This window comes from Hyperoodon ampullatus (genome assembly GCF_949752795.1).
Source record: "Hyperoodon ampullatus genome assembly, chromosome: 2".
NCBI lineage: Eukaryota > Metazoa > Chordata > Mammalia > Artiodactyla > Ziphiidae > Hyperoodon > Hyperoodon ampullatus.
In genome coordinates, this window is record NC_136915.1 from 109,252,564 (window position 1) to 109,273,384 (window position 20,821).

Sequence of the window (20,821 nt, forward strand, 5' to 3'; positions counted from 1 at the left end):
ATTCAACAATGAATCTAGATTTTTTTGGAAAAAAAAGTTCATTTTCCTTACACCCATGAATACAATGTTTGATTTGCAATTTTCTATTCTTTGTAGGGACAGTCCCCTGGAGGGCCTATCCTAATTTACTAGGCTGATTGTTGCAGCCTAGTACAACAGTGTGGGGTTGCAAATTAAAGGCTGAAGTAGAATTTACTTTTATTGTATAGAAAAGATGATGCGGAGATGCTGAGGAAAGGCTTAGGGAAGAGTAAGCTGGAACTAGAAAGTTGATATTAGGATCTTTTTTTTTTTTTTTTTTTTCCTCAGGGTGTGGAGAAAAGGGAACACTCTTGCACTGCTGTTGGGAATGTGAATTGGTACAGCCACTATGGAGAACAGTATGGAGGTTCCTTAAAAACTAAAAAATAGAACTACCATATGACCCAGCAATCCCACTACTAGGCACATACCACCTCAGTCTTAAACCCGGCCCTGCCATAAAGCTGGGGCCCAGACGAAAACCGCCCCCAGCCGTAAGCCGGGCCCGGACGTAAACCTGCGGCCCAGACGTAAACCGCCCCCAGTCGTAAGCCAGGCCCAGATGTAAACCTGGGGCCCAGAGACAACCCCCACACTGAGTCGTAAACCCGGCCCTGCCCTAAATCTGGTGCCCAGCCGTAAACCTTCCCCAGTTGCAAGCTGAGCCCAGACGTAAACCTGGGGCCCAGAGGCAACGCCCCCACTGAGTCGTAAACCCGGCCCTGCCCTAAATCTGGGGCCCAGAGGTAAACCGCCCCCAGTCGTAAGCCGGGCCCAGGCGTAAACCTGGGACCCAGATGCAACACCCCTGAGTCGTAAACCCAGCCCTGTGGTAAACCTGGGGCCAAGACGTCAATCTGTTGCCCAGCCATAAACCTTTCCCAGTCGCAAGCTGGGCCCAGACGTAAACCTGGGGCAGAGAGGCAAACGCCGCCCCTCCCCCGAGTTGTAAACCCGGCCCTGCCGTAAACATGGGGCCCAGACGTAAACCGCCCCCAGTTGTAAGCCGGGCCCAGACATAAACCTGGGGCCCAGAGGCAACCGCCACCTCTCCCCCGAGTTGTAAACCCGGTCCTGCCGTAAACCTGGGGCCCTACCGAAAAGCTGGGTCCCAGACGTAAACCTCCCCCAGATGTAAACCTGGGGCCCAGACGTAAACCGCCCCCAGTCGTAAGCCAGGCCCAGATGTAAACCTGGGGCCCAGAGACAACCCCCCCACTGAGTCGTAAACCTGGCCCTGCCCTAAACCTGGGACCCAGATGTAAACCTTCCCCAGTCGCAAGCTGAGCCCAGACGTAAACCTGCGGCCCAGAGGCAACCCACCTCAGTTGTAAACCCTGCCCTGCCGTAAAGCTGGGGCCCAGACATAAACCGCCCTCAATCGTAAGCCGGGCCCGGACGTAAACCTGGGCCCCAGACGTAAACCGCCACCAGTTGTAAGCCGGGCCCAGACATAAACCTGGGGCCTGATATTAGGATCTTGCAGTGATTGTCAGACTTCGTAGAAAGAGTTAGATGCTACCTATCCAAAGGCGGAAAAAATGTTGGTGGAAAAAAACAATATTTAAAGTCATTTTATTAGGCCTTGTCATTTATATATCATCTTTCCTTTTCGTTTTTGTAAAATTGGCATAAAGCTGGCCTTGTGTGTTTGTTAGATGACTTCTGGAATGTGTATTTCCATTGAAAACTATTAAAATTAAAATATTCATTGTGAACGTCCTAGATTTATCTTAAGTTCCACCAACAGTGCACTTAAAACAAAGTGGTCCCAACCTAAGGGACAAACCTACCTGGCTGAAGTGCCATTCCTGGGTCTCTGTCATCAACAGTAGTTGCTTTCCCTAGTGTATTGGTTTTCGTATTTCCCCCACACCTGAAAGTCGTCGTTCATACCAGCCATAAACCGTTTCCTTTGCTAAAAGATTTTAAAGTACTCTTACCCCAAGTAAGTGCATTTTAAAAATTGACCTATCTGTTGCATCCTTGGAATCCATCAAAAGCCAAGGGAGAGACGTTCAAGTGCTACAAGTTCAAGTGCTGCCCATCTGGGGAGGCAAAGGGGCTGCTTACTCGCTGGCCGCCTGGCCACAGTTGTCAGCTTTGGCTCCAGCTGCTCACGGGAACTCGACTCACCTTCACCAGCGCCGGGAGGACCGGGTCGCTGCGGACGCCGACTTCATCTTCAGGGTGCGTTTAGATGAGGAATTCGTATGGGATTTCTTCTTTTCCCTTAATCTGTTTTCACCTCTCCCTCTGTCTCTTCAGGACCGTGTTTGGATCCTGAGTGGACAGGACTTAAAGCAGAGGCTGCCTTTCTCTCCTACAGGTCTCTTCCTGCCCGGACGTTACTGCCCGTGAGGAAGAACGAGAGGAGCCGGGAAGGCAGCGGGTGCACGAGAACCACAAAGTCGCCTCGTGCGCCCGCGCGCACCGCGCCCCTGCGTCTCACAGACCGCGGGCAAATTGAATCAACACCGCCGGAAGCTTCTCCGCCAGCGCCACGCGAGGTGTGGGGTCCCGACCCGTCAAGAGGGGCCCCGCTGAGGCGGCCCGGCCCTGCCCCCGGCCCTCGAGGAAAGGCCCGGAAGAGGCCGATTTGTACCGGCGGAGCCAAGAAAAGTCTCAACCGCGGCCCGACCCCACGCTCCCGAGGTTAAAGGTCTCAAACCCTGAAGTCTTAGCGGACAGAGCGTTGCGAGTTGAATCGATTTCCGCGCCTTTATCAGGAGAGTCAAGGGCCAAAATCAGACCAAGAAGATTGTGTGGATCAAAGTGCGCAATTAATCAGAAAGGAAAATCTATTTCTTAACCGATTAGGTTGTGGATTGTGAAAGACCGGCATCAAGCTTTTTGGCGTGAGCACACGAAGGATGGAGTTGCCCTCAACTAAGGTAAGAAAACTGCAGGTGCAGCAGGTTGTATGGGGAAGATCCGGAATCCAGTTCAGGGCCTTGGAGCCTGATTTGAAAGCGTTTTCCATCCAAGCCGTCTCCATTGCTACATCCGCCTGAGTACATTTGGACGATGGAGATGCCGGGTCTCGGTGCGCGGCCCCTTCTCAGCCCGCGCACATTCCCTCCCGCCTCCACTGGGCCCCTCGCACGCTCCCCGGTCACCGGTGACCTTCTCTCCACACGCAGCCACCTCGCAAAGACGCGTCACCAGGCCGGTTCTGAGGTGCTGCCAGGATGAGGCAACTCGCTCGGGACTTGCAGACCCGGCTGGCCTCGCGGGCGCTCGGAGCGTCACCTGCGGGCTCCTTTTTTGGGCGAAGCAGGGAGGGAACGACCTTAGGAAAGGATTTCTGGAACGACGGGTGACCCTTCCGGAAGGCTCAAGGCCTTCCAGAGCAAAGGGAAAAGGTCACTCTAGTCAGAAGCAAGGAGAAGAGCTGGCAATTTGCAGTTCCCTGGTGGTCTAGTGGTTAGGATTCGGTGCTCTCACCGCTGCGGCCCGGGTTTGATTCCCGGTCAGGGAAGGAGGCTTTGTTTCTTACTAGGTTTGGCATTTTCTAACCGCTATCATTCGTTTTTTCCACGACTGGAGGAGACATGGGGTTAACTGTTTACCGAGAATACATTCCAGAAAGTGGAACAGGTAGGTGAAATGTAGTATGAATTTAAAACTCCCATATGCGGACACCACCGAAGTATAAATCCAATTACATGCCCCAGATTGTATGAGGCAATTTTCTCTCCCACATTTAAAACCAACACTAGAAATTATCAGTCTTTTAGATATGATTTTGAACTTTATTTACCATCAATCTCTTCACAGTCAATTTCCCCAGAGTCTTTTAAGTCCACAGGAGACAAACTAAAAGAACTGCCTAGTATTTCAGCAAACTTGAATTCAAGACTCTTTCTCTGTTCTCTTCTGTTTTGGTGTTCACCCTTCCAGGTAAGATAAGTCGCAATAAAAAATGTAAGCCTGGCCTTTTTGCTTGCAGCGGTCTCACTGGTTCTAAATTTTGTGGATATGGAGCTGTAGCTTGGATAGTTTCATGGGTGTACTTTACCTTTAGGAACTTCACAAACGTGGTACATCAGAGGATCCCTAGATTTGTCTTTGGAAGTGTTGGCAGAAATAGACACCAGAAATAAAAGTAACAGCTTCTGAAGACCAAAGAGTGGTTGGAACCACAGCAGACTTTTGTTGTTGTTGTTGAAGTGTAGTTGATTTACAATGTGGTGTTAGTTTCTGGTGTACAGCAAAGTGATTCAGTTATACATATACATATTCTTTTTCATGTTCTTTTCCATTATGGTTTATTATAGGATATTGAATATAGTTCCCTGTGCTATACAGTAGGACCTTATTGTTTATCTGTTTTATATATAGTAGTTTATATCCACAGCAGACTTTTTAAAACCAGAGAGGTGTTGCTTTCATAATTTAATTTTCATTTTGATGGCCACTTTATCTATTTTGATGAGGACATTAGTGGAGGGAAATTTCTTTATTGTATCATTAATTTTTCTATATTGTTATTTATCTAAAGGAAACTTAATAAAAAATTGTACTATAATGGTGATAATAACAATAAAATTTAATAATAAGATTTCACATCTTACATTATTCACATTGATGTAGCTGGCTTATGCTGTCATGTATTGCCCACTGTATAACATTACCTGATGAGTATATTCAAATATGTAGTAATACATACTATTTTGTATATATTTTACATATAGATAGATAGATAGACAGATAATGCAATTATTTATAATTCAAGAAGGGAAATATAATGGGAAGGTGTTGGTAACCTCTTAGGTAGTGTAGCCCTGAAATTAACTGATTTTATGCCATGTTCTCACATACTTTAGAAGGCTATGCTATAATATTAAAATAACATTCCTTGGCCAGTTTTGTTGCCAGCTAATGTCAAGGCCATGGCATAGTGAGAATCCATTTCATCAATTTTATTTTAGTTGCAAGGAGTAGTGACTCACTCAAGGTAGGTAGGAGAGTTATTAGAAAATAACTCAATGGAATCTCATAAAAGCTCCATAGCCAGGAAGACATTAGGATGTGGTTATATTTCCTGTCTATCTCTCAGGGACCCCGTGGCCTCTCTGGTTCCACTTCTCTCTGAACATCTGCTAACTAAGCAGTTTCCTCTGTCCCAGTTTGCATGTGGCCCTTGTTGTTACTCTCTCATGGCCTTTTATCTTAGTACTCATAACCACTAGCAACTTTTTTCTGTCTGAAAAATAGTTCATTCCTATGGGAAAGAAATTCTTGTCCCAGATTATGTATTTATTTATTTATTTGGCCACACTGCGTGACTTTTGGGATCTTAGTTCCCCGACCAGGGATCGAACCTGGACCCCCTGCAGTGGAAGCGAGGAGTCCTAACCACTGGGCCGCCAGGGAATTCCCCCAGATTATCTTTTAAGGCAGAAACACAAGTAATGAGTCACTGAACTGGCTAGTGTAGGGGTCAGTGTCCACTCCTGGTCAATCATTACCAAAGGGCATGGCCATATAATAACATGGCTATTCAGGGAAGCATGGACTGTGTAGATGTGTTCTCCCCAGTAGAATAGGGGTAAACTGTCAACTGTAAGTATGTCTATGAGGAAACCCCAAGAATGACTCTCTGCTAGAAGTAGGGAAAATTATGTCTTATAGATGCATTCTCTAGGGGCAGGTTTCCCAAAGGGGGTGGGAATATATCTTCTATTAAAAAACAAACAAACAAACAAAAAACCTTGACACTGAAGCAGGCCCCCCTATCCCTATCAACTTTTTCTTTAGAGCTATTTCCAGCCCCAGTGCTGAGAGCATCCTTGTCATTCCCCCTCCTAGAGGGAAATCTGGTCAACCTGAGCTGTGAAACAAAGTTGCTCCCACAAAAGCCTGGTTTGCAGCTTTACTTCTCCTTCTACGTGGGAAGCAAGACACTGATGAGCAGGAACATATCCTCTGGATACCAGATACTACCTGCTAAAAAAGAAGACTCCGGATTATACTGGTGTGAGGCTACCACAGAAGATGGAAATGTCATCAAGCACCGCCCTGAGTTGGAGCTTCAACTCCAACATTGGTGAGTGAGAATGATGGGAACTGACTGGCACATGAGGAGATGCTCCCTTATCTCCTATGGGATTTAGGTCTCATGACACCTTTTTCATAGCTCAGCTAGGAAAAACCATGAACAGGTCTTTCCACTCTTGATTCAAAACTTCAGCATTCTCCTCGTAAACTTCCTTAAATTTCCTTCCCTTTCTTTTTCTTTCTTTTCTTTCCTTCTTCCATTTATTTCTGTCCTTTTGTCCTTCCTTCCTTATTTTCTCCTGCCTTCTCTCTCTCCCACTCCCTCCCTCCCTCTTTCTCCTTCTCCCATTCTCCTCTCTCTCCTCTCTTTCCTCTCTCTCTTCCTCCTTCTTTCCCCCCCTCTCTCTCCTCCTCTCTCACCAATAATCTAATCAACAATATACTGACTTCCTCTTAACTGTTGTCATAGGTATGGGGATATAAAGACATTGGGGTGCAGTTTTTACTTCAGGGAGCTCATACCGTAGATTAGTGAGATAGGGATTTTGTGGATTGCACATAAATACTTGCCTGTCTATATATGGCTGAGGTGGAGGGATTGTGAGCTCCAGAACAAAGACTTTTTGGGAAAACAAGTTTATCTTCAACCTAAATTCTAGTCATTAAATGGCATAGAAATAGCAGTTGTCTCTGAAACTAGGGAGTAAGTCCACCAGCAAGGCCCTGGCAGTTAACCTCTTAGGAGGAGCCCACCGCCTGTCTATAACCATATAGCCCAGCTGGAGCTACCATCAGCTCCCTCCTGCCCCTAAAATTACCAGTGTCTGCCTTGGGTACAGACATATCAGGTCTCAGCCAACCTTCTCTTCCAAACATAACTCAGCCAGATCCCTCTGGTTTCTAAATAGCATTTACTCTCTGTCATTTTCTTTTGCAGGCCTCCAGTTACCAACTCCTGTCTAGTTTCGTTTCCTTTTCTATCTGGCAGCAGGGATAATATTTTTGGTGGACACTGTTTTCTGTATGATAATACATAAGGAACTACAAAGAAAGAAAAAGTGGAATTTAGAAATCTCTTTGGGTTCTGATCATGGGAAGAAGGTAACTTCCTACCTTCAAAATGATAGATATTTAGAAGAAGAGCTGAAATGTCAGGAACAAGAAGAACTGCAAGAAAGGACACACCAGGAGAAGCCCTGGGAGGGTAGGCAGTGGCAGCAGTGCAGTGGGTACCCACAGATTTAGACAGTCCCTACCCCTCTTCTCTGTGTATAAGCACAGGGCACGAACGTCCAAAAGTTGAAAAACACTAGAACTGTGAGTCCCATGGCATCTAACTCTTAAATAAAGCAAACAAATGAGGTGACTTCAATGGAGATAAACTTGAAAATTTGGTAATCAGCGATGATTTGAAGTGAGACCTACTCTAAAGAAATTTTTAAAAACTTGGAAGTCAAGTCTAGCCTGATTATTCTATTAGGGTAGTCTGAGCAATAATTTATTTCTGGGGACAGGGTGGAAAGGTAAGTGTGTGTATATGTAAGAGATTAAAACAGAGAAAGACAGAATGAGAGGGAGAGAGGGAAACAGTAAGAGAGGGAGGATATGAGGGAGACAAGAGGGACTAGTATAGGAGGAAACATAATCCACAAATGATTCTGAGTGACTGAGAATGAGAGAGCTCACACCTCTTGGTGCTCAGGATCGTCCTTTCATGGCTTTTCTCTAGCACACTGGCGTCCATACATCTTACAGAGATACAAGGAAGTAACTCATGATGAGAAATGAGTGCATTATTTTTGCCCTTTCATTTGAGGTTTTCTCATAACCTCTCTGTGTACAGAGACACCAGGGGTCCTGCTTATCTGTCTGAGTCCCCTGCCCCATAGGAAGGCAGAATGTAACTGCTGCTTTCCTTAATAAATTAAACCCAGCTCTCCAAGTATGGCACTGCACATGGGGGAGGGGCAGTGATATCATAAAGCCCCAGCTCCTCCTCCTTCCAGAGAGTTATTTTACCCTCTGATTTTATAGATGATTAAAGATCTACTACTCTCCCACTTGGACAAAATATTTTCCTGTTACTCTATAACACAGCTGAGAAAAAAATGAAATATGTGAATAAGACTTTGCTAAAGCTTAGGAAAAAAACAGAAAGGGTATAAACAAACCTAGCAACATAATTCTTAGATTATTTGGTTTAAAAAAATGTAGCTTATCTGCCAAACAAGGATGCGTCCCTGCCCAGCCTCTGTCCTGGTTCCACATGGCAGGACTCACCTTTAACACACCCCCTGCAACTAGAAGCACCTTCAAGCAACTTGGGACTTGAAGCAGATGGAAAAGCATGTTAGCCCACTGCTTTACTAGTCTGTGGACAATGAGAATGTTCTTCTCCCCTTCATCTTAAGGAAAAGTACAGAGGAGACCTTCAAGATGGCAGAGTAGTAAGATGTGGAGATCACCTTCCTCCCCACAATACATCAAAAATACATCTACATGTGGAACAACTCCTACAGGACACCTAGTGAATGCTGGCAGAAGACCTCAGACTTCCCAACAGGCAAGAAAATCCCCATGTACCTGGGTAGGGCAAAAGAAAAAAGAAAAAACAGAGACAAAAGAACGGGGTGGGGGGTGGAGCTTTGGAGCCATGGAGGAGAGCGCAGCAACAGGGGTGTAGAGGGAAAAGCAGAGAGATTCCTGCAGGGAGGTTCGGTGCCGACCAGCACTCAACAACCTGAGAGGCTTGTCTCCTCACCCGCCAGGGCAGGCGGGGTCTCAGAGCTGAGGCTAGGGCTTCGGAGGTCAGATCCCAGGGAGAGGACTGGGGTTGGCTGTGTGAACAGCCTGAAGAGGGCTAGTGTGCCACAGCTAGCTGGGAGGGAGTCCAGGAAAAAGTCTGGAACTGCCTAAGAGGCCAAGAGACCATTGTTTTGGGGTGCGCGAGGAGACGGGATTCCTTCCCTGTGTGCCCACAGCAGGCAGAGCACCGCCTAAATGAGCTCCAGAGATGGATGCGAGCCATGGCTATCAGCTCAGACTTAAGAGACGTGCATGAAACGCTGACGCTGCTGCTGCAGCCACCAAGAATTCTGTGTATAAGCATAGGTCACTATCCACACACCCCTGGGAGCCTGTGCAGCCCACCACTGCCAGGGTCCCGTGATCCAGGGACAACTTCCCTGGGAGAACACACAGCGTGCCTCAGGCTGTTGCAATGTCAAGCCAGCCCCTCATTGCAATTATAACTACTGTACCCCTCCCTCCCCCAGGCCTGAGTGAGCCAGAGCACCCTAATCAGCCACTGCTTTAACCCTGTCCTGTCTGGGCGGGAACAGATGCCTGAGAGTGATCTACATGCACAGGCGGGGCCAAAACCAAATCTGAACACCAGGAGCTGTGTGAACAAAGAAGAGAAAGGGAAATCTCTGCCAGCAGCCTCAGGAGCAGCAGATTAAATCCCCACAATCAACCTGATGTACCCTGCATCTGTGGAATACCTGATTAGACAACAAATCATCCCCAAATTGAGGCTGTGGACTTCGGGAGCAACTGTAGACTTGGGGTTTGCTATCTGCGACTGATTTGTTTTTGATTTTTATGTTTATCTTAGTATAGTTTTTAGCACTTGTTTTCATTGGTGGATTTGTTTATTGGTTTGGTTGCTCTCTTTAAAAAATTTTTTTTTATTTTAACAGTTTTTTAAAATTTATTATTATTAAAAAATTTTTTTTTCTTTCATTTTTTTCTCCCTTTTCTTCTGAGCCGTGTGGCTGACAGGGTCTTGGTGCTCTGGCCTGATGTCAGGCCTCAGCCTCTGAGGTGGGAGAGCCGAGTTCAGGACATTGGACCACCAGAGACCTCCCAGCCCCACATAATATCAATAGGCGAGAGCTCGCCCAGAGATCTCCATCTCAACGCTAAGACCCAGCTCCACTCAAAGACCAGCAAGCTACAGTGCTGGACACCCTATGCCAAACAACTAGCAGGACAGGAACACAACCCCACCCATTAGCAGAGAGGCTGCCTAAAATCATACTAAGTTCACAGACGCCCCAAAACACACCACCAGACACAGCCCTACCCACCAGAAAGACAATATCCAGCCCCCACCCACCAGAACACAGGCATCAGTCCCTTCCACCAGGAAGCCTACACAAGCCACTGAACCAACCTCACCCACTGGGGGCAGACACCAAGAACAATGGGAACTATGAACCAGCAGCCTGTGAAAAGGAGACCCCAAACAGAGTAAGTTAAACAAAATGAGAAGACACAGAAATATGCAGCAGATGAAGAAGCAAAGTAAAAACCCACCAGACCAAACAAATGAAGAGGAAAAAGGCAGTCTACCTGAAAAGGAACTCAGAGTAATGATAGTAAAGATGATCCAAAATCTTGGAAATAGAATGGAGAAAATACAAGAAACGTTTAACAAGGACCTAGAAGCACTAAAGAGCAAACAAACAATGATGAACAACACAATAAATGAAATTTAAAATTCTCTAGAAGGAATCAATAGCAGAATAACTGAGGCAGAAGAATGGATAAGTGACCTGGAACATAAAATAGTGGAAATAACTGCTGTGGAGCAGAATAAAGAAAAAAGAATGCAAAGAATTGAGGACAGTCTCAGAGACCCCTGGGACAATATTAAACACACGAACATTCGAATTATAGGGGTCCCAGAAGAAGAAGGGAAAAAGAAAGGGACTGAGAAAATATTTGAAGAGATTATAGTTGAAAACTTCCCTAATATGGGAAATAGTCAATCAAGTCCAGGAAGCACAGAGAGTCCCATACAGGATAAATCCAAGGAGAAACACGCCAAGACACATATTACTCAAACTGTCAAAAATTAAATACAAAGAAAAAATATTAAAAGCAACAAGGGAAAAACAACAAATAACATACAAGGGAATCCCCATAAGGTTAACAGCTGATCTTTCAGCAGAAACTCTGCAAGCCAGAAGGGAGTGGCAGGACATACTTAAAGTGATGAAAGGGGAAAACCTACAACCAAGATGACTATGCAGCAAGGATCTCATTCAGATTCGACAGAGAAATTAAAATCTTTACAGACAAGCAAAAGTTAAGAGAATTCAGAACCACCAAACCAGCTTTACAACAAATGCTAAAGGAACTTCTCTAGGCAGGGAACACAAGAGAAGGAAAAGATCTACAAAAACAAACCCAAAACAATTAAGAAAATGGTAATAGGAACATACATATCGATAATTACCTTAAATGTAAATGGATTAAATGCTCCAACCAAAAGACATAAACTTGCTGAATGGATACAAAAACAACACCCGTATATATGCTGTCTACAAGAGACCCACTTCAGACCTAGGGACACATACAGACCGAAAGTGATGGGATGGAAAAAGATATTCCATGCAAATGGAAATCAAAAGAAAGCTGGAGTAGCAATTCTCATATCAGACAAAATAGACTTTAAAATAAAGACTATTACAAGAGACAAAGAAGGACACTACATAATGATCAAGGGATCAATCCAAGAAGAAGAAATAACAATTGTAAATATTTATGCACCCAGCGTAGGAGCACCTCAATACATAAGGCAAATGCTAACAGCTATAAAAGGGGAAATCAACAGTAACACAATAATAGGAGACTTTAATACCCCACTTTCACCAATGGACAGATCATCCAAAATGAAAATAAATAAGGAAACACAAGCTTTAAATGATACATTAAACAAGATGGACTTAATTGATATTTATAGGACATTCCATCCAAAAACAACAGAATACACTTTCTTCTCAAGTACTCATGGAACATTCTCCAGGATAGACTATATCTTGGGTCACAAATCAAGCCTTGGTAAATTTAAGAAAATTGAAATCGTATCAAGTATCTTTTCTGACCACAACACTATGAGACTAGATATCAATTACAGGAAAAAAAACTAAAAAAATACAAACACATGGAGGCTAAACAATACACTACTTAATAAATAAGAGATCACTGAAGAAATCAAAGAGGAAATTAAAAATACCTAGAAACAAATGACAATGAAAACATGATGACCCAAAACCTATAGGATGCAGCAAAAGCAGTTCTAAGAGGGATATTTATAGCAATACAATCCTACTTCAAGAAACAAGAAAAATCTCAAATAAACAACCTAACCTTACACCTAAAGTAATTAGAGAAAGAAGAACAAACCCCAATGTTAGCAGAAGGAAAGAAATCATAAAGATCAGATCAGAAATAAATGAAAAGGAAATGAAGGAAACAATAGCAAAGATCAATAAAACTAAAAGCTGGTTCTTTGAGAAGATAAATAAAATTGATAAACCATTAGCCAGATTCATCAAGGAAAATACGGAGAAGACTCAAATCCACAGATTTAGAAATGAAAAAGAAGAAGTAACAACTGACTCTGCAGAAATACAAAGGATCATGAGAGATTACTACAAGCAACTATATGCCAATAAAATGGACAACCTGGAAGAAATGGACAAATTCTTAGAAAAGCACAACCTTCTGAGACTAAACCAGGAAGAAATAGAAAATATAAACAGACCAATCACAAGCACTGAAATTGAAACTGTGATTAAAAATCTTCCAACAGACAAAAGCCCAGGACCAGATGGCTTCACAGGCGAATTCTATCAAACATTTAGAGAAGAGCTAACACCTATCCTTCTCAAACTCTTCCAAAATATAGCAGAGGGAAGAACACTCCCAAACACATTCTACAAGGCCACCATCACCCTGATACCAAAACCAGACAAAGATGTCACAAATAAAACTACAGCCCAGTATCACTGATGAACAAAAAATCATCAACAAAATACTAGCCAGCAAAATCCAACAGCTCATTAAAAGGATCATACACCATGATCAAGTGGGGATTATCCCAGGAATGCAAGGATTCCTCCATATACACAAATCAGTCAATGTGATACACCATATTAACAAATCAAAGGATTAAAAACCATATGATCATCTCAGTAGATACAGAAAAAGCTTTCGACAAAATTCAACACCCATTTATGATAAAAACTCTCGAGAAAGTAGGCATAGAGGGAAACTACCTCAACATAATAAAGGCCATATATGACAAATCCACAGCCAACATCATTCTCAATGGTGAAAAACTGAAACCATTTCCTCTAAGATCAGGAACAGGACAAGGTTGCCCACTCTCACCGCTATTATTCAACATAGTTTTGGAAGTTTTAGCCACAGCAATCAGAGAAGAAAAAGAAATAAAAGGAATCCAAATCCTAAAAGAAGTAAAACTGTCACTGTTTGAAGATGACATGATACTATACATACAGAATCCTAAAGATACTACCAGAAAACTACTAGAGCTAATCGATGAATTTGGTAAAGTAACAGGACACAAAATTAATGCAGAGAAATCACTTACATTCCTATACACTAATGATGAAAAATCTGAAAGAGAAATTAAGGAAACACTCCCATTTACCACTGCAACAAAGAGAATAAAATACCTAGGAATAAACCTACCTAAGGAGACAAAAGACCTGTATGCAGAAAACTATAAGACACTGATGAAAGAAATTAAAGACAATACAAACAGATGGAGAGGTATACCATGCCTTGGATTGGAAGAATCAACATTGTGAAAATGACTATACTACCCAAAGCAATCTACAGATTCAATGCAATCCCTATCAAACTACCAACGGCATTTTTCACAGAACTAGAACAAAAAACTTCAGAATTTGTATGGAAACACAAAAGACCCTGAATAGCCAAAGCAATCTTGAAAAAGAAAAACGGAGCTGGAGGAATGAGGCACCCTGACTTCAGACTATACTACAAAGCTACAGTAATCAAGACAGTATGGTACTGGCACAAAAACAGAAATATAGATCAATGGCACAGGATAGAAAACCCAGAGATAAACCCATGCACATGTGATCACCTTTTCTTTGATAAAGGAGGCAGGAATATACAATGGAGAAAAGACAGCCTCTTCAATAAGTGGTGCTGGGAAAATTGGACAGCTACATGTAAAAGAATGAAATTAGAACACTCCCTAACACCATATACAAAAATAAACTCAAAATGTATTAAAGACCTAAAGGTAATGCCAGACACTATAAAACTCTTAGAGGAAAACATAGGCAGAACACTCTATGACATAAATCACAGCAAGATCCTTTTTGACCCACCTCCTAGAGAAATGGAAATAAAAACAAAAATAAACAAATGCTACCTAATGAAACTTAAAACCTTTTGCACAGCAAAGGAAACCATAAACAACACAAAAAGACAACCCTCAGCGTGGGAGAAAATATTTGCAAACGAAGCAACTGACAAATGATTAATCTCCAAAATACACAAGTAGTTCATGCAGCTCAATATCAAAAAAAGAACCAACCCAATCCAAAAAATGGGCAGAAGACCTAAATAGACATTTCTCCAATGAAGATATACAGATTGCCAACAAACACATGAAAGGATGCTCAACATCACTAATCATTAGAGAAATGCAAATCAAAACTACAATGAGGTATCACCTCACACCGGTCAGAATGGACATCATCAAAAAATCTACAAACAATAAATGCTGGAGAGGGTGTGGAGAAAAGGGAACCCTCTTGCACTGTTGTGGGAACGTAAATTGATACAGCCACTATGTAGAACAGTGTGGAGGTGCCTTAAAAAACTAAAAATAGAACTACGATTTGACCCAGCAATCCCACTACTGGGCATATATCCTGAGAAAAACATAATTCAAAAAGAGAGAAGTACCACAATAATCTTTGCAGCATTATTTACAATAGCCAGGACATGGAAGCAACATAAGTGTCCATCGATAGATGAACGGATAAAGAAGATGTGGCACATATATACAATGGAATATTACTCAGCCATAAAAAGAAATGAAATTGAGTTATTTGTAGTGAGGTGGATGGACCTTGAGTCTGTCACACAGAGTGAAGTAAGTCAGAAAGAGGAAAACAAATACCGTATGCTAACACATACATATGGAATCTAAAAAAAAAAAAAATGGTTCTAACGAACATAGGGGCAGGACAGGAATAAAGAGACAGATGTAGAGAATGGACTTGAGGACACGGGGGTGGGGGGGAAGGGAAAGCTGGGACGAAGTGAGAGAGTAGCATTGACATATATACACTACCAAATGTGAAACAGATGGCCAGTGGGAAGCAGCTGCATCGCACAGGGAGATCATCTCAGTGTTTTGTGACCACCTAGTGACGTGGGATAGGGAAGGTGGGAGGGAGACACAAGAGGGAGGAGATATTGAGATATATGTATACATATAGCTGATTCACTTTGTTATACGGCAGAAACTAACACAACATTGTAAAGCAATTATACTCCAATAAAGATGTTCAAAAAAAAAAAAGAAAAAGTACAATCATCATCTCAATATAAATGCAACAACTCCAACATTTATATTAAAAGAAATGGTCATATATTATAGTAGGAGCTTTATTGATTTCCCATGTTTGACCTTATAGACTGGGGAAACAGAAATGAGAAGAATTGCAGGGAATTAGTTCCATAGGAAAGAGGCCCAAAGGCCCTCTATAGAGGGACTCTTTGTAGAAGACTCCAGCCTAAGGAATTGGGAATTGAAGCAGGAGTGACAGTCACACTCAGAGGAGACAGTTATATCCTACCCATACTGGGTGGATAGAATTTCAGGAAAAGGGCTCCCTGGGGACAGAAGGCTGGGGGAAGGCATGGATATAGACCTGGGGTAAACTGTAATGGAGCCAGTCATCGCTAACGCATCAGGAAGTACTTCCTCCTTCCCCATGCTTTTCTTCTGTGCTTCCTCTCCAGATTTTTCTACACTTGTATCTTTGTCAGAGTATTTTCTCATATGTACTTTAATATACTTTAATAATTGATTTGATTAAGTCAGTTTCTTGATTGAACAATTTGCACCTCCATCTACCCTTATTTCTGGCATATAGCTGTGCCGGAAATAGGTTCTTGGGGTCCCCCAAATTGAGGCCTACCTTCCTGTTCCCCAAGCCTTGGTGCTGTGTCTGGTCAAGGCCTGGTACCACCTCCTCCTTTCTCCAGGTGAGTGTCCAGCCCTCCTGTTTCCCTACAGGGGTTGAGTGCCCTCTCCCTGGCACTTGCCCTATCTAAGAGCTCAATCCTCTTTATTTTTATTCCATCCAGTGTGTGGAAACACACAGAAATCACAGGATCCATTGAGGAGAGAGGCCCAAAGGATCCCTGATCCCTTCTTTGCTCACCATACTCCACCTTTGGGGAAAGCCTGTGTATGTGGGCTGGGGTGGGGGTGGTAGACTCCATGGTGGGACCAGGAAACCATGGGAAGGAAAGTGAAAGGTTCTCTAGGTCTGCTCTAGAGACAAATTAACAGGTACCCACAGGGAAACTTTACCTCATGGTCTCAGTTTTTTGAATCACTAAATCCAATTTGTTTCTGGCACAAAGACAATGCACTAATTAACCTGAATCTTTACACCAGTTTTTCAGTTTGCAGGGAGGGGCACAGCTGAAAAAAGTCAGAAATGGCTGCTCCCCCCCGGCCTTTGGAGCAGGCATGATCACTGGAAGAGAGCCATTCTGTTTCTTGTGCTTTGTGTGCCACCATGTCAGTCCTGTGCCCCCTCTGCATACTCCAGATGCCACCTGCAGGCAGTTCTCCAAAATGCCTCTGATTCTTGAAGTCTCCTCTGCTGTGTGAACTAGCATCCAGGGAAAGCCAGAAGTGCTTTTGTAAAAGCTGGTAGCAGCTTTTACTTACTGGAGGCTATGAGAAGTATGTTTTACGAATCCCCTTCAGTAAATGCATTGAAAACCAAGTTTAGGCTCCAGATTATGTGCAACAAATTCATCTGACCACCATCTTGTCCACTAATGATAACTTAATGCATGGTTATATGTTCAAGATTTATAATCAGATGTATCTTGTTAAACAAGCTTAATTGGTCTTTTACCATCATAAGAACAAAAATTCTAATAATATTACTTAAATCTTTTAAAACTTAATATTTAAACAAAAATATCCATCATCTTAGTATCATTAGGACAAATCAAGCTCTTACATGTTTTTAACACAATGCTCTTTTCAGAATAGCTGAGAACAGTTATTGAACATTTAACATCACATTATGTATTTTTAAGAATGTTTTTGTTTTTCTTTTTGAATATATGGTCAAATCCAAAATGTACAAAAAACATATACAGTTAAAAATCTCCTTCCATCTTGGACTCCTAGCCCTCTGTCTTAGTCTGTTTGGGCTGCTATAAAATAATACCATAGGCTGGGTCACTTGGACACAACAGAAATTTATTTCTCACAGATCTGGAGGCTGGGAAGTCCAAGATCAAGGTGGCTACAGATTTGGTGTCTGGTAAGAGCTCAATTCCTGATCTACAGATGACTATCTTCTTTTTGTGTCCTCACATGCAGAGGGTGAGGGTGCTGTCTGGGGTCTCTTCTATAAGGGCACTAATACCACTCATGAGAGCTCCACCTTCATGACTCAATCAACACTCACCAACGGCCCCACCTCCTAATACCATTACTTTGGGAACTAGATTCCAACATATGAATTTGGGAGGAAACACAAATATTCAGTCTATAGCACCTTCTAATGTCCTTTCCAAAAGATAATTACTATTGGTTGTTTTCTGTCATCTCAGAGATTTTTATGCTTTTATAGGCAAATAAAGGGAGACATCCTTCCCTCTCTCTCTCCCTTTGTACACAAATGTTAGCATAATATACACACTATTGCACCTTGCCTTTTTCAAACAAATTATCAGGAGTAGTATTTGCTCCAGAGCTCCTCAGCAGGTCGATCAAGGCTGTCAGGCCTTCACTGCAGTCTGATTTCTTCCTCTGCCCAATCCTATGTCCTCATTCTTCCTTTCACAAGGGTTCATCCCTAATAATCATCTTGTACCCTAAACTCTGTCTCAGCCTCTGCTTCCAGAAAGTCCAACCTGAGCGTTTTGTATGCCACTGCAACAATTTATAAAGTCTTTGGAGTCTTATAAGACTGTTCAAATAACACTTCTAGGGACACATTTATTTTAACAGAGAACAAAACAAGTTGTTAACATCAGAAAATATGCACCACGGCTCCACTGTGCACAGGAGAATAAGCTTGATATTCCTGTGAATGTTTTTGGTTTAAAACCTTATCAAATCAGATTTTTTGAGCTGGTTTATGATGCAGAATGTTCTCTCTCCCTCTGTCTGTAAGGGAGAGGGAACATCTTCATTTGTTTCTAATTGTACTTTTATGAATTATGAAGGCTTGCATTTTAAGGTCAGGATTTGCAATTTCGCTAGTTAACACTAGAAGCAAAATGCAAGCCCGCTAATTTTATTTGTAGAATCAAGAAATGGGTCAATAAGATTTTATTCAACACTGGTGAAACAAGCACCATACAGCAGTTTATTCTACAATCGCCACCACTCCCTATTGTCACACATATGGATTGCTTTACTCACCGGCATAGGTGTCCCCCAAGAGTGTATGAACCCACAGGGATATATAAAGATGTTCTAACAGGTACATTGGCAATGATAGTTTAAGGGAATCAACCCCCAAACATCAACTTCCATAAGCACTCTTTCATTACATTGTGCAGCCTAAGAACATGCCCGTTGTAAATGCTTGAAGCTGGTTCACATTTTCCACCTCCTCTTTCCCACTCACCCTTCTCCCAGTTTACAAAAGAAAGGCATATAACTCACCCATCCCAAATCATGATACACTACCCTGGGAATAAAAAAAAAAAAAATCTCTGAGTGTACCAAAGAGACAAAGGAACTATAAACCAGAGGTAAGTTTTTGTGTCTTTCTCTATTTTATACTTATGGGTGTTAGGGGCAAAGTGAGGTATTAGAAATGGATATGTTAGCCCATGTTGAGATGTTCTGAGTCCTAGTATACTGTAGAGAAGTAGGGCAAATTTCATGACAATTTTTATTTAAAGACCTTGCCTCTTGCTCTGTTATTTAAAAAAAAAAAATGCTTGGCTCTGAGGTGAAAGTCTTCTGAGAGCAAGGCAAAGAAATTGTAAGTAAGAAATACTGATAACAACCGCACCTTATCCAGGACAACAAACATGCACAGCTCTATACCTGGTCTATTCATCTATGAGTTAGGCTGTATAAGAATAGGCTAGGGTATGTTAAGGCTCAAACAACTCCAAAATCTCAGCACCTTACACCAACAAAGTTTTGTTGTTTATATTACACTAGGGTCAACTGAGAGGGAGGAAGAAGGCCAGTTGTTGTGCCAGAGTGAAAAAGAGTTCTGGAGCATCTCAAACCAGAAATTAAATGCTCCAGCCCAGAAGTGACACGCAACACTCCCACTTCCAACTCACCGGTCAGAACTGGTTACATAGCTCCACCCAAACACAAAGAGGATGTAAAATCCTAAAGTAAGCTAAGGCAAGAAGCTGGAAATATTGTGAGAACAGCATAAATGCCATCAGAAAGAGTGATATGCAAAAAGCATGCTGGGAAATATCAACTAACTTCAAAGAGCAGTCTTCCTGCATTATCACCATCCTCAGTAAAGAGGTTGATCTCATTCATCCATGACTCAGTCTGTTTCTCAGCTGAACAGTCTGCATGATTTCAAAAAAACCTGAAAAGCCCTTTTACTTCTAACAGATCAACATTATATCTTCAAGTAAAAGGAATGTATTGAAGGTAAATTGGTGTGTTTTCCATTTTCTGTAACAATTTAGAAGGGATTGTTTCATTAACTTTTGCCAGAAAAAAGGGGGGGGGTACTAGATAGCGTAAATCCATATTTATATTTTTACTTGGTTGCAAATCTGCTTGTTATCACTCATCAGTCATTTCTCTTCCTAACTGGGACGTGTTAGTAGATTCTATTGTAAATCAGCTACTTACCAACGGTCATTAATACACTTTTTTAGCTCCACACTTACTGGCTAGAACCGGGCTCCCGGATGGACAGACCATGGCGGTAGCTCTCGGATCCGACGCGGAGGCGGCGTTGTGCGTATCCCACGGAAGGCCGCTGGCGCCACCCTGTGGTCTCCTGTGCACATTGCGACCTTAGCTCTCCACAGAAGCCGCAACCGCCAGTGCGCGCGGACCCAGCGGCGCGGAGGCTGGCGGGGTGCAAGCTTTCTGCAACCTCCCCCCAGAGCCCCGTGAGAAATACTTGTTTCCCCAGAGCCGGCCGGGGCAAGAAATTAGCTCTGGTCAGGTCGGCGGCAGAGGCGGCAGAGGCGGCGGGCGGGTAGAGGAGAGAAAGTGGTCGTGAGTGTCAGATTCGCCCCGGTACCCAAAAAAAGCACCCAACTCAGGGGCTGCTCCTTCATATCCGACGTAACTGTTTGCTCGGGGCCGGCACGTGTGAGAACCCGACTCCCGAATGAGCCGGGTGGTGCAGCGGAACCGCGCAGCTGAGAAACCCCTTCGTAGGTCAGGGGGGATGGAGGGAGGGCTCGATCCCGCTCGCGGACCTGGCGGCGGCGCCACCCCATGGGCGCCTGTTGTGGTTGCAGCCTCAGCTGCCGCCTAGCGCAGGGGCTGCCGGGAGGCGCGGGGCGCGCGGGAGTTTGCGGCTGGCGGTGGCTTCCGCGGAGGCCTGGTTAAGGGGACCACCGGAAGGGGAGGATCGCTGGCCGTCTGGGCGAGACCCCAAGAATAAAGGCGGCTGGAGGCGGTGGTAGCAGCAGGGAGGGAGCAGGTGGAGAGTACGAGACGGCTGTCCAGTCAAGCCCCGATGACTTCCTTGCTGGTTCCACCACCATCAAGAGCCAGAAA

The 20,821-nt window shown here is 43.4% G+C and overlaps 1 protein-coding gene across 1 annotated transcript; it reads left to right on the forward strand.

Moving 5' to 3' along the window:
• Positions 1–3,575: 3,575 nt before the first annotated feature.
• FCGR1A (Fc gamma receptor Ia) lies at positions 3,576–20,206 on the forward strand (the record flags this gene model as incomplete). The annotated part of the gene is made up of 4 exons (XM_079721676.1): positions 3,576–3,621; positions 5,785–6,069; positions 7,013–7,228; positions 20,004–20,206. The coding sequence occupies 4 exons, from the start codon at positions 3,576–3,578 to the stop codon at positions 20,204–20,206; spliced, it is 750 nt and encodes a 249-aa protein (XP_079577802.1).
• Positions 20,207–20,821: the final 615 nt, after the last annotated feature.